General features: G+C 39.6%; 1 protein-coding gene across 1 annotated transcript in view; it reads left to right on the top strand.

The window, feature by feature from the left end:
• LOC148411396 (voltage-dependent N-type calcium channel subunit alpha-1B-like) overlaps positions 1–7,480 on the top strand; it is a 175,998-nt gene extending 168,518 nt beyond the window's left edge. Inside the window, exons 49-50 of the mRNA XM_088435897.1 lie at positions 2,221–2,444; positions 3,882–7,480. Coding sequence (XP_088292023.1) covers positions 2,221–2,444; positions 3,882–4,433 — 776 coding nt within the window. The 3' untranslated portion in view covers positions 4,434–7,480. The remainder of the gene's footprint in view (positions 1–2,220; positions 2,445–3,881) is intronic.
• Positions 7,481–15,201: the final 7,721 nt, after the last annotated feature.

Genomic DNA, 15,201 nt, shown 5'->3' with positions numbered 1-15,201 from the left:
GATAAATATATTCTCTTCTATATTTATATCATAAAATTCTGAGAAACTAGAGCAAAGATACTTATAAACAATACAAAAACAAAAACATCGACATTCTTTTTTTTGGGGGTGACAAAAAATATAAAACAGAAAAACTGGTTTGAAAAGTAATTGTGAAATGCAGAAAATACAAATCATAAAACAAAAACTAATTAACTTTAAAAAACAGAAAGGAAACCTTTTTTCAGCAAATGAATGCATTGAAGGAGCTATTTCAGATTACAAAACAGCAAATAGACATTGGTTGTTGATTTATCTCTTTAAAAAACGTGACAAACTTGAAATTGTGTCACAACACTGCTTTATTCGATAATTGGTGACTAGGGATTCATTCTGTGGTAGTGTTTCATAATGTATTTCCTCTTGATTGATGAGTCGGTCAAAGGTGATGCAGCATTTTTTGTCTGTTGCCAATCATAGTCGGGGTTTAGATATTAGAATAGTCTGGTTGTTCTTGCCTCCCCTCACTGCATGACACTACTGGTTTTGTCTTGAGATGTGAATTTATCTGGTTTGAAAGACATGAGACAGGGGCCCTTTTGTGCACTATATGAAGGTGCAGTGAGGGGAGCAACCTGGATGGGATGTTTGGAGATTATGATGAAGGTCCCATTCTGTCATCACAGGTAGCCAGTTATTGGTATGTGTACAGAAACCATCGCATCTGTCTCAAAATGAGCGTCAGTCACCGCTTGGCGATGCTTCCTTTTAGTCAGGGCATAACAAATATTTATTTGCATTTTTCAATGTTATACCGGCCTTATGAGTTGACAAGACAACAGGGGATCAGCTGCATGCAGCCTAGCCACTAAAGCTATCAGGACATCTGTTTTGTTTCCTGACATCATCTGTTACCAAACATATCCCTAGAGAAGCAGAATGTTTACAACTCATCAAGCTTATATATTTTACATCCCAGTCATCATCAAATCCCTGACTGCCTTCCGCTACTTATGATTTTACCATGCTGCGTGCGGAGGAGAAGTTATGACCTGACAGCACTCCGGGCTTTTCTTATATAGCTTTCAATTTTGTAAGTTATTGTTCTTCCTGCCACATGTCTACACCTTTTGCCCGCTCTGTGCAAGGAGATTTTCCCTGTGAAAGTAGTTACAGAAGGAAATCATTAAAATGGACAAATTCTATGTATTCTTTTTTAGAGGCCACATATCATTAACATCTCTGAGCACACATTCTTTTTCAAAAACAGCATGTATTTTTTTTTTTTTTTCAAGCATGCTCTTGACTGTGTTAATATGTCCCCAGCAGTTGGGAATACTCTTTCAGATGGCACTCATGTGGCAGGAATACAAAGGTAGCACTTTGCCACAAGTTCCAGCACAGGATACTGGTGATAGTGCTCTTCAACAGATCTGTTCGCGTTGGTGAAAAAAATCTGACAAAAACCAAGGAAAAATCTATTGTACATAATCCAATACTGTTAAACCTTGAGACACAGTACTCTGTACTTTTTTTTCCTCTTCATATTATAAAAACGACTTAGCATATACAAGAATACAAAACTAAATAAAACAAAACAAAACTTGAAATCTCAAAATTCCCATTCGATATAAGCGCAACAGGGGATTCTACTTATAATATGGTTGCTCAGATATTATTGCACTTCTCGGGAACATAGAGCTTACTGCGGACATCTTGAGAGTTTTCTTTTTGTCCTCCTCAACAACTTCCTAACCTGCCGCACATGTGCCTCCTCCACACACTCTCTCTCTCTCTCTCTCTCTCTCTCTCTCTCTCTCTCTCGACCGATCCCTCTTTCTCCAGGCACACTATACACGCAACACTATTATAACATTTAATGTGGTATTTTTGAAGCGCTAGGAATTATTTAAATGTAAAACACAATTCATAATATGACAAAAATCATGATACAAAAGCCACCCCGGAGCAGATTGATATAAAATATGAAAAATTATGAAAATAAGGCATTTAAAAACCGATACACGATGTAATGGAAAATAAATGTCGTATTGCAATATGAAAGGTTTCCTGCATGCCCAACAGATGTGACCGTAAGCGCACATGCCACGGGCAGTACTCAAGGCGTCCACCGAGAATGTAGCCCAACAATACACGTGATTCGCTCCCAGCGCACGGCCAATGAGAGCAGGACCTAATAAAATGAAGCGCCGCTGTTATCGTTTTGTGCATTTCCCCCAGGCTCATTCACAGATCCCTCAGCCGAAGGTTTGTCTAGAGAACGAGCAAGGGAGCGTGACCGCAGTCGCCCGCACGAGAGAAGGCATCACTCCTCTGCAGGGGAGAAGCAACGCTACTATTCCTGTGAGCGTTACGGCTCCAGAGAGACAAGCCATGCCAAGTCAGCTGGTCCAAGCAGATCCACATCCCCTGGAGAAGGACAAGACACCGCCATCCTTAAACAAGTAAGTTACTTCCTGGCAAGATGACAGTCACTTTTTTGGACGTACGGATATAGACACCCGTCACTAATTATTATTATCACTAATACTGCAGATGTTTATGTGGTAAATTAGCTAGAGAAAGTCCAGATTCAATACAATTCTTTACAATGATTATTTGTCCTTGAAATTTTGATATGACACAACCAAAACACCCAACAGAACGTGATGGTGTATAGATTAAATTTGACTATATATGCTCTAGAATACCTTGTTGTTTTGTTCAGAATCATTAGACAAATTTCTTCTCATCGCCGCATCACTATTTACACCGTCAGACACAGGAAGTGTTTGGATGGGGGAGTATAAAGCACAATGTTCCACAGCGCAAAACTACAGGCATCGGATTGGTGCTGGGTTCCCCCCGCCCATCGAATGAAGAGTCTCAATGCAGATAGTCCTAATGTATGGGTAGAGCCAAATGTTCGAACCCGCCTAATTAACGTTTGCCCATCGACTGTTGTTATATTACGTGTTTGACTCCGCCCATCCAAAGTGCTCGAAATGGCCATTTTGTTGTCCATTCTGGGTGAATAAAAGGTCATAGAGCATGGAAGTGTGACCAGTGTGTTCAGGGTTGCTGAAAATTGAAGAGTTTATTCTGGTTCTGTGTACGTAGACCAGGGGTGTCAAACATTTTAATCACAGGCCAAATTGTACTTCTAGTTTCTGTTGGAGGGCCGTCATGACTGTGATGTCAAATCAATTTAACGTGCGATCACCACTTATTTACTTAGTTTTGAAATCAGAGGCCAGTAAAAGTTGTTCAAAAAATGATTGGTAACAAAAAAACAAAAATGCTTGTTGCTTCCTAAAAACTTTCTAAAGGTGAAGACAACTTTGGTATTTTAGTCAGAATCACAGGCCACATAAAATAATGTGATGGGTCGTATTTGGCCTCCGGGCCTTGAGTTTGACACTTGTGGCATAGACCATTGGGTTTAAAAGTGCCAAGCAATATCTGCCACATAAAAATGACTGGGATGAGTGTGCAGTAGTACCACACGTCCTCAGCACAAAACACACTCCCTGGATGGCTGCCCTATGTGGGCAGAGCTAAACATTTAGTGGGCAGAGTCAAACATTCAGCCTACACCCCACCTTGAGACAGTCTTCCAACTGCACGCTGCAGCCAGGCTTTAAGAACCCATTTCGCAGCACTTTATACTCAGCCAGGGAAAGCCACACAGAGTATTCTGTGCAACTCTATTCCGCGCAAATTTGCGATTCTTTCCTGCCACGCTGCAGTTCATTTTCATAACGAGCAGCTTAATGTTATAGTTTTCAGTGTAACGCTAAAAAGAAGCCTCAAAAATACCCATTTCAGACTGTACAATTAACACACTTTTCTTCCAATTGATATATGTTCTATTGGAAAAAATCATGTTTTGTTCTTTTCAGTATGGTAGCACTGGGGGTAAACCCGCCCCCTCTGGTTCAAGCACACCAGGCCGCGGCCGAAGGCAGCTCCCCCAAACACCCCTCACCCCTCGTCCCGCTGTGGCCTACAAGACAGCAAACTCCTCCCCCCTGTCCTCTGCTGCCAGCACCACTATAGCCGGACAACAAAGCCGTGTCAGCCGTGGCCTTTCAGAACACGAGCGTTTGCACGGGGACAATGATCGCTCCCCGATACCTGTCACCTGCATTGGTTCCGACTCAAACTTGGAGCGTCAACTGCAGGGAGCGTCTCATCAAGCGCTAATGGAAGAGACAGAGGACTTCCAGGACGCCGTTAGCAGCCAAGCGTTGTCGCACTCAGCTAGAGCTAGCGCCTCCGCAACCAACTCATCTTCCCACGATGCCGCCGCTGTGCCCGTCACAGCGGCGGCCACACAAGGGCGAGCAGAAGTGGTAGCTAACGGCTACCACTTCACCTTCGGAGTAAACTCTGCATCAAATAGCAGAGGAACAGGAAGCCTCAGGGAGAGAGAGGACGAGGACTGGTGCTAACGTGCTCGGATACGAGAGAGGTTTTTCTTATCCCCTGATGAAGCAGCAAGCTAGCTTGTCTGTGTTGCTCGCGTCAGGTCGCGTGAGCTGGTCATAGGCCGGCGAGCTTGGATTAAGGGAAAGTGGAAACTAGCCAGTTAAAAGTGCTGTCAAAGGGGTCCGTTGCAGTGTTCTGGTCTTGTTCTCCTTCCAACACAAAGAACTGTCGAAGGAAACAGAATACTGACTTTATGTACCCCTCCTTTTTTTTTTTTTAACCCCTTGCACCAAAATGATTTTGAAGACCCTTCAGTATTTTTGCCTTGGCCAGTGGTGTTGATGACTAATAGCCAAAATCTTGAAGAGCTAAGTTTTAGAATCATCCGAATGCCTCATTCTTGATCTACCTGAATGCTTTATTTTGTCTTGACAAACAGAGCAGAGGTTTTGATGTAACTTGGTAGCAACAAACGTCTGATGGAATCGACGGGTCATCATTGACTAAGATTTCATGTAGGTGTTGGAACTTTTCTTATTAACGCAACAAGTGTCGCTTGGAGGCAAACGAAAGAAACGAGAGCCATTTTCATGGTTTAAGCTTTGTTCAAATAGGGTCGAGGGTGCACGCAGGGACTTGGAAAACAATTTTACAACAACATGTGGCCGAATACTAAGTGCCTCGTTTTACAAGATGTGAGCAGGAGTCTAGCTTCTTGAGGGGTGGTCTGTGTTGAACGCACAGTAAAGCAGGTATGTGCAACAGTTAAAGAATACCGGAAAACGTCATGATGTTTGGATTTGTTGTAATGATCTAGATAAAAACAAAATAAAATTAAAAAAAACAACATAAAAACGTTTTTATATATTAAGTCTTGTAGTTGGTGAATCCAAATTAAAGATCCAAAGTCAGCAATGTAGTGCATGCCGAGGTCTTGAACATGTCAAAATTGTGTCTGTACTTTATTCAAAAGGGTGTGTGCTAAGAATTTGCCTTTTTCTTCAAACACACTGCCAGTCAATTGGTAAGAAACTGTCTCTAAAAGGACAAAGTGCCAATTTTTTTAAATATCCAAATGTTATTCAAGTCAGAAAAAAATGTCCTCCAGCATAACCGATTCTGTTCAAAGATGGTGTTTTTTGTTTGGTAGTTGTTTTAATCTTCATCCTTTTTTTAAAAAAAAACTTTCTATCCTGCCCAAAAGATAGACAAATGAGAGAAATGGAAGAATAATTTCCAGACAAATCGGTAAAACTAAACAATTGCTATTTAAAGTCATAGTGCAAACAAGGGACATCAAAATGAGGTTCAGACACACCAGGTAGGCCCAAAGGACCTCAGGAGTAGCCCGCGAGCCTAATCTATAAGGAACTCACAAGTGATTTACTGGGCATGTTAGATTTACAAAAATACACTGTTCCATAGTAATTTCTTTTCTCTACCTTGTTAAATCATTGATAATTATTGTGAGAAATCCTTAAAATGTAATTTGAGCAAATTTGGTATTTAAGACACTTTGCTTTACTTAATACCATAGAAGTAGTTTCAAAACGAATGGTGACCCCTGATTAAGTACCAACAAACACCATTTACCAGACATTATATTTTAGACAATGGAAAAGGAAATTACAGTTTTACGCTGACTTCAATTTTCTGCTATGCAAAGCAGTAAAATACATTCCATTCCCTCCCGTGTGCAGTGCATGTTCATTAGGTGCTTGCGTGTGTTTTCTACAATTATGGGCTTCCTCCCATATTCCAGAAACATGCATGGTAGTTTCATTGAAGGAAGTATTTGCCCGGTGAGTGACAGGTGACCAGACCAAGGCTTACCCCACCTCTCGCCCAAAGTCAACTGGGATATGTTCCTGACCTAATGGGGACAAATTCTGTATAAAATTAACGGATTGATGGTTCAGTCTGCATTTAAAATGTTGCGTTTCGCAATTCAATTTGTGATGTTCATTTGCATTGGGATTGTTCCATTACAATCACCAATGGGTTTAGCCAAGTACATTTTGGTTTTCAATTAAACTTGGTGTATTTGCTAATTGTGATGGGACTGACATGAATCTCAAATTTGAGATCAATCAGAGCAGTAGTTTGGGAGCTACAGCCTGCTGAATTTGACTTTTGGGCAAAAGTGGCTATGGCCACCTTTCTATGAACCCTTTTATTTCAGAAATTACTTGAGACAAGAATACCAAATCTGATTGAAAGATTTGGTCCATATTTCAGTAACCTGACATTCTGACTTATAATTCAACCTTCAAATAGACCAAGTGGCCTTAACAGAATCTTATAATTTCATGTAGAGTACATGTGAAAAGAGTTTCTTTAAAACTTTTCAGAGACTGATTTTTTTTTTTTTCTGGAGTAATATATTCATTGAATATGTCTTCAATATTTAATGAAAGTTGTAGTGTAATTGACAGTTCACTTGTAATTCTCTTTCCAACACATGAGCCTTTTTGCCTCAGCAGACCATAGCTCCAAAGCCCCTGCTCTGATTGCCCCCCTCCCCCCCAAAAAAATGTTTTGTCTTTTTTTTGTCTTGTACCATTACTGTCAAAAAGTACACTACGTTTCATTAAAATCCAAACCTGTTTTTTTTTTTTTTTTAGGTGGGGGTGTATGGAATGATTTGTCTTTCCACAGAAAGCACTTCTTAAAGTTTTGGCACGCTAGTTAATAAATTTGTTGGTACAGTACTAGTATAAAATATGCAGTCTGCATAATTCCAGATTTATAACACTCAATCTTACTATGTAGATGATTGTTTTATTTGTTGGTCGGTTTTTGCTTGGAGAGCAATCTAGATGTTGGGGGGCAGTGTTTGGTTCTAGTGTGTCTACCAAAACAAACAAACAAAAACAAACCCTAACCAATTTATTTATAAAAGTTCACAGACTTTTTTTTGTTTTAACGTTACTATGTCCACTTATTGTCATTATGGGCTGATTATGTTGCATGCATGCACACCCTCTGAGATTCTCTTTATTGCTGCTTTGCAATGACTGTTGTTCATCTCTTATGTTGTCACTATTGGTATATAAAAAAATGAATGATACTTTTTTGTGTGACAGTTGCTTTACTCTTACATTTACTCATACCTACAATCAGATGTGCCCCTGATCAATTTAACACACATACACCCCCCCCCCCCCCACCCCACACACACACACACACACGCACTCAAGCCATCATCTGACTTTAGATATAAAGGGACCATATCACAACATTGTATGTGCAACTTTTTTTATTACTAAAAAGATCTATAATTAAAAAACGAAAAAAAAACACATAAGTAATTGCCAATGTAATATCCAATGACAATAACTTAAAAGACTGGAATGAACAAAACTAAAGGGCAGATGCATGTGTGCTTTTACAGAGGAACTCTAAATTTGTAAATGCATCGTCCATTAGGTTATTGCTCAACAAAAGCAATACATTGTCATTATTAGAACATATCTTCTTCTAAGCAAGTCATTTGCAGAGTTATTTCTTAATCAGGTACTTTTCCTTTTTTTTTAAACTCCACTCATCAGACAACTGAGACTGGGAACGGCAACATGGAGATCAATTCAGGAATTCAGTGTACTTTATTATTTGTTATTTAATAAAAACTGCTGTGGTTGCTATTACACTATTATCCATGTTTACGGACTGTAATGCGTATACTCGCCTAGTACAAAAGTAACAACTTAATGTAAACTGAAAGGACAAAAAGACTACCATTTCATATACAACAAAATTAGGTCATTTTACTATTGCTATTCATTCAATAAATTCAAAAGAAATTAACTAAATATGAAATACATGTTAATCAGGCCTGCTTGTGGGTTTGGGGGGTTCCTCAGTCTCGACAAAAGTGTCCAAACTTTTTAAGGACCACACTTAGTGAGATGAAATGTGTGGGAGCTGACCATTCTGCTTTAATTTTTCAAGGCTTTCGTTCCCAGTCAACTTGTCTTGATTTGCAGTCTCCTTCCTGGTCGTAGGGAAGTGTTGTCCTTGTTACGATAATAAAATGTGTGACTTTTTGTCCACTTCAGCCCAACACGGCGTTCTGATTGACATAGACCATGATGGTCCGTGCTCTGAACCAATGGGAATGCATGACAATAAATTGACTGTCCAAGCCTATTTGTTTGTCGCTGTTGTTACTGCTTGTTTTTCAATATTGTGACTTTTTATACAGTTTGGCAAGCTTTATTATATTGACAACCTCCTCACAACAATGTGCTAATTATAGTGCCATGGGGTTCATATCGTGGTATTGTATTAGGAAATTTGGATATCATATTACACCCTTATCTGGTAGCACTTCTTTGTAATGCATTTTTTCAAAACAACCAGCCTTTTAGTAAACTAGGCACAGTTTTTGTATTTCAGTAAAATAAATGTGCCAATTCCCACTTGTCTGGAAGCTGCAGCCCTCTCTGTCAACTTTCTTTTTCTTCGCTACAGACACCATTTTTGAAACGAGCGGTTCACTCAGTCACACGAAGAGGCGGCCATAGGTCTGCTCCCATCTTTTGGTAAAATATGAAATAGCATAGTTGTTGATGTTTATTTTCTGTTGTGGTTTACAATACTGTAAATACAGTACAGTAAATTTGAAAACAGGCCACAATTGGTTTTAAGGCTGAACTTTGGACATGCCTGGTCTAGACAGGGACTCTTACAGAGATTCATATCTAAGAAGCAGCAGGTTCGAGACAAAGTTTTTATTTATTTGTTTTTTTTTCTCCTTTATGTTGCCTCTTGCTTGCTCCCTGTTTGTGGCACCAGTAGGACAATACATCGTCTTGCTCAGCAGGGACAATCGGAGCGGTCCCATCTAATTGGTTGTGTCTTGTCATTGCCAATCGTTGAGTGTCACCTCACGGAAGTGCAGTAGATCCACACATCTGTATCCATTGAGCACTTGCACAAATGCATCCCTTTGCACAAAATGGCACCCCTATGTAGAATGAGGCCCTTCTCACATGGCGTGTTGTGCATTTAGGGAGGGAAGATCCTGACTACTGCATCCTGCATCTGGAATCACCACCCCAATCTCAGGGTGTATCAGGCAAATAAAGTCAGTCACAATGGAAGCCCAGTGTAAGCGCAAATATTGAGACAACACCTAGCAGGTGATTTGTTTACTTCAATGACTATTAGCCTGACAGCATAATAGAGGTGGGCACTTTGTCATCACTGACCTTTTTTAGTCCTGCTTTCATAAACCAAAACTCAAACAACAAAATCTCGCCAACCAAAAGTTATAAATAATGTTTAGAATTAAATGTTAAGAGATTTTTTTTGTGTTATTTTGCTTTTTAAATGTGTTTTACAGGGAAAGAAATTGCTGATAAGAGCATTCTTGGATGTGCTTCCACTGCTAGGTGGTCACTCTTTCAAGTAACCAATGGCTACAGAACAAATTTGCATTGTATTTGTAGTTTGCATTTCTACATATATGTACTTCCTTATATGTACTTTTGACAACTATTTTAACATTAACATAGAACTAATTCTATTAACATAGAGCTAGCAATCAAGATGAAAATAAACCAAATCAAACAACTTCAGAGAATAAACACTTAAGTCCTCTCACTGTCAGCCACCAGGGTCTTGGCAAATACTTGTGCTGTAAGTAAATGTTCCATAGAGCACTGTTTGATGAACTGACTTCTGAGCTGTGACTGCAGAATATAAAGGGTGCTGATTGCTTCAAGCAAGGGCTCTGTCGATTGTGAATGGATTTCAGCTGTTGAGCTGAGCGACTGTTATTCCATTTGACTCCTCTGGGGGCAAATGGAACACAAACCCATGGTGCGGACTGAAGCTCTTTTGCTGATTTGGTATGTTCTCAGGCATACTGTGGAGTTTGCCAAGACAGGCTGGCTGTTAGAAATGAGAACCAACATCTACCTTTTGAGTGTCATGTAAAGTAGGATAATGCCATCCAGTGGACATGATTGCTAATTGCACTTTTGTTCTACTTGCATTCCCTCAGATGCAAGTGTGCATGATGGTGTATTATAGTCTCGGGCAGTGGTGGGCAATTCCAGCCCTCGAGGGCCGGTGTCCTCCATGGGTGGGCAATTCCTGCATGTTTTCCAGTTTTCTCTCCCCAACACAACTGATTTAAAACATTGGCTCATCAACAAGCTCTGCTGGAGCTTGAAAATAATCCTAATCATTTGAATCAGGTGTGTTTGAGAGAGAAAACTTGAAAACATGCAGGAATTGCCCACCCCTGGTCTAGGCTTAAACCCCTTAGCTGGCTTTGTTTTAATGTTACACTGATATCACACAGATATTACACAGAACCACAGACATGGTGTTAACTTGCAGTGTAAGTACAAAAAGAGGGTATGAGTGCGGTGTAATGAGTGCAGACATAAGTAAACCAGCGTTTGACGAATGACGGACCAGAAAAAAAAGTCAAATGTCACCCTTTAGTCGTGACGGATGGTGGGGCAAAAATACACAGACTGACCGACGATTACAATTTCATCTGGCTTGAAAAAAATGACAGACCGAAGATGACGGGAAAGGGGCGGGTCTCTGACAAATGTCGGACCAGCAAAAAAAAGTTGCCCACGTCTAGTAGCTACTGTCTTACTTCAGAACCTTATTACTTCACTCAAGTGTGAAACTCCCACCAATAGATGAGGTTAAATGTTCACTGACGTCAATGCTTTGTTTTTTTATTCCTAGCAACTTCAAGTGCAGACTTATATGGTTTGTCAGACTTTCCCCAGAAACCTTTCTGGAGCTACAAACAACAATTGTCAAGATTTTATGGTAGGCCAGATGAGACATGGGGACTTTATGATGGAAATTATGCGCAAATACAAAACATCAACTTTTATGAGCAATCAGGCATGCTGCATCAACCTCATCAGATCGAACAATGGTCCACACTAGTTAAAAAATATATCTCACTATTCTAATGAAATGTGACTACAGGCCAATAGACTTTTAGATTGGACTTCTTCACTTAAAGTCTTTCATGTGTTGTGAGCTGTTATACAAACAAAAGTAAACTTGTTTATCAAGCGACCCAGACATTCTTTGTTTTTCTATAGAAGAGCGACTACTTTACGATGTTGAGCAAGACAACACGAGAGTATACACTATAGGATATTGAACAGTGGGTATGTTTATCGTGAGAAACTACAAGAAAATTATTTGTTTGGGCGGGATATCATATTTTATAGTGTCCTCACTTCACCACCAGAAACATTCTGTTTATCATTCCCAACTTTGTTGGGAGTTTGGCAGTCAGTAAGACTTGTCTCATGCAAAGATTGGGTCTCACCCAGTTTGGCTTCAAGGATGTGCTGGATTTGTGCTTTGAAAAGTAGACATTAGTTTCAACCTCAAATTTGAACAGGGTGCCAAATATCTTCTGTCATCATTTGTGGCTTCCCCATTGGACGTTTCCTGTTTTTGAAAGAAATGTGCATGTGCAAAAGAAAAATATTGTTTGACTTCAGTACCTTAATGACTGATAATTCTCCTGTTGTATTTCTGATGCTTTGCATAGCAAGTGTGTCAACTTGATTTTGAGCACCATCATTACAGTTTCCTCTAGTCCCCCTACAAAAAAGAGGAAATATGCCTACAAAGTGCTTCTAAAGTGTCTCAAATCCTGAGCTGTCACTCAACTCTCCCGCGCAGTCAGTCTAACTGTACTGATTTTTGTAAGAGTATATTGAATAAAGAAGAATGACGATGATATAGCTGTCTTCCATTATTAAAGATATCATCAATGTCACGTTGTATTCTATAAAAAATCAGCATCATGTCTGCTCAAATGCGATTACAATACCAGGGAACCTTTGAACTGCCATGCCCTTGATGCTGTACTATACACGATTCAGACATTTAACAAAAATACCTAAATAGTACATACAGTACAGTACATTTGCAAATACAGTGTTCCCCGTGTTACGAGATTAAGACGTTCAGCGGTTGGGGTCGTAAGGCAAATTCGCCGTATGAAGGGCAATCCAAACCTATGTTAAATTGCTAATGCGTTTAGAACCCCAGGTAAAAACATCAAAATTTGAACATACGTACTAAAAATTGGTACCAAAATAGTGTAGTAAGTGATACGTATAAATAATATACATGTATACAATCAGAAAACATCTTAAATAAAAAATATAGAAAGGATTTATTTACCTTTGAGTGGTGCTTGTTATGCCCATATTCCTTAATAAGGAATCCAGCATCGTTTCCATATAAATCATCTTCTTACTTCTCTGTTTAACATCACGAGCAATCTTGGGACCCATGGCTAACCCATTCAACTTTGAATTAAGCATTAAAATGCACTATAAATACAGTTTTGTAACCATTCACAATCGAACAAAGCTTTATCGTTCCGCCATTTTGAAACGAGTAAGGCCGACCAATAGCAGACCACCATCTGAGTGAGGAGACGCCGACCAATAGAGGACCAGAATTTAGTGACGCATTGCATGGACGGCAACTGAAAATAAGTGTAATTACCTAAGAACGCCTGCAGATGGAGACAAAACAACACAAATACAGCCAAGCCCCTTGGGCCAAAAACCGGGAAATGTCATAAAGAGGGGATGAAAAAACTCAGTATTCCACGTCGCAACATGAAAATAACGTAAGTCAGGGACGTTGTAACACGGGGTCCACTGTGCAGTAATCCTTCGCTACTTCGCGCATCAAGGGGAACTCCTACAAGATGAGGGCTCTCCTACAAGACACATGATTGGCTCCTGGCGTGGCAGGTGAAAGAAGTTGTAACCCATTCCCGCTCAGAGGTTGAAATCCACTCATTGGTGCCTGCATCTTGTAGTAGTGCCTCTTGAGCTAATTGACAGATTGACTGGCCAGTTAGGTGAGAACTGTACTATTTTCATTTATTTTTTGTCATTGTGGAGGAGGTTCTCTGTGTCAATCTCACATGAGCAGCTGGGAAGAGACCATCAAGGAGGAAAGAAGCTTTGGGGTCCTCTTACCTTTTGTAATAAATTGCAATTTATGTGAACTGTGCTTTTTAATCATGTTTGGTCAGCTACTTGCTTGACCCTAGTTAGACGTCGAGCACCTACTCGTAGGTAAACTGCGGCTCACCATGATCCCTAATACGTTCAGACAAGACATGGAAATGAGAAGGAATAACAGTACAGTTACTGTATACGGTTTAATAATTTAAGATTTAAGTAAATATGTGTACAGCAATATTATATGTCTTAAATATGTAAAGTATAAATACTTTTCACATTTAAAAAAAAAATCAGGTACCGACATACACATGCATGAACATTCGGTTCTAATGCTACTTCGCGGTTTTTCACTTATTGTGGGGGATTTCGGTGTCCCCATTAACAAGAAAAAATGAGGGATTACTTTATTACAATTTAGCTAATTTAGCTCAAATATGTGTTTTTCAATTACTGTAAGTATTTATTTATGCAATTGTGTCACAGGGTTCCAGAATGGCAAAAAGGAGAACGATCATAATGAAACATAGTTGGGCTTGCACCCTAGCTGCTCAGTAAAATATGGCTACAGAGAAAAAGGACTAAATGTAGGCTGCAAAGTGAGCTCTGCTTCATGTGAAGAGACTCTGTTGCGGTTCCAAAGTTTATCTTCGTTTTGGTCCAATTTATGTTTGTTCCTATGTGCAGCAATTTCTATCAGCTGCTTATTAAAGTGCTCTATAAATAAAGGGATAATCCTGGCATTGTTTATTCAAAAACATTCAAAATTGGTCTTTAGTAAATTAAAAAAAAAGGGGGTGACATGCGTAGTTCTGATTGGCCATGTATTAGAAAAGGAGTTGGCAACTGCAAAAAAAAAAAAGCTCTTCAGAAGCCAAGATAATAAATATCCCGATTATTTGACTCAGGTGTGTTCAAAATTGTAAACAACTAAAACATGCAGGATAGCGGCCCTCAAGGACTCCAATTGCCCATCCCTGCAATAGAGCGTGGGCGGGTCTTTTCATGCTTCATGAGTTGATGTCAGAAAGCCAAGAGGAGGGAAAATAGATGCCGGCTGTGGGGGAGGAAGAAACAACTGGACAGGTGGAAAAAGTCAGTGAGTGTTTTGTTGGATGACAACCGCATTTTACCCCACGACACACTTTTGCACCGTGACCCACACGAGAGATGTTGTCCAGGCTGTCTCAGTGGACACTTTGCCTTGGACTCATTTGCATGTGCACAGGCACCCCCGACGATTTCCCAAGTCTGCTTGATTTTGGAGGAGAGTCCGGCTCCGGGATGCTGCACACAGGTAAGAGAATTACCTTAATATTAGCACGGACAGCGTGTAACAATTAAATGCATGGCTCATTTCAAATGAGTTTTAATTAATTAGTTCTAAAATGACATAACCGTTTTCAATGAGCAGCATGTGATTCAGTGATTTAATATTCATTTAAAATCACTTTATTTTTTAATAAGGAGCTCTGCTAAAACATCATGCAAACAGCAATGTTTTTTTTTCACTAACATTCCATTATTTGCTGCCTTTTATAACCTGTTTATGAAATTGAAGCTTGGTTATTGTGCATCGTGATTTAACAACATGTCTTGTGTTAAATTAAATCCAATTGTGACACTGGGGAGGATTGGAGATGCATAATTTTGATGTGAAAAATCACTCGAATCTGCTGTTTTATATTATAGAACCTGTTGTGAACTAAACTTTAAGTGTAACTTAAAAGAACAACTAGAAAATAAATTGGTAACAAGTAATAAGTAGTAACAATAGTAACAAAATAATAATAGGGTGGCA

Source organism: Hippichthys cyanospilos, chromosome 15 (assembly GCF_059441005.1).
Source record: "Hippichthys cyanospilos isolate Australia breed blue-spotted pipefish chromosome 15, RoL_Hcya_1.0, whole genome shotgun sequence".
NCBI classification, from domain to species: Eukaryota; Metazoa; Chordata; class Actinopteri; order Syngnathiformes; family Syngnathidae; genus Hippichthys; species Hippichthys cyanospilos.
Note: the sequence above shows the minus strand (reverse complement) of the source record. Positions and strands in the feature narration are given on the sequence as shown.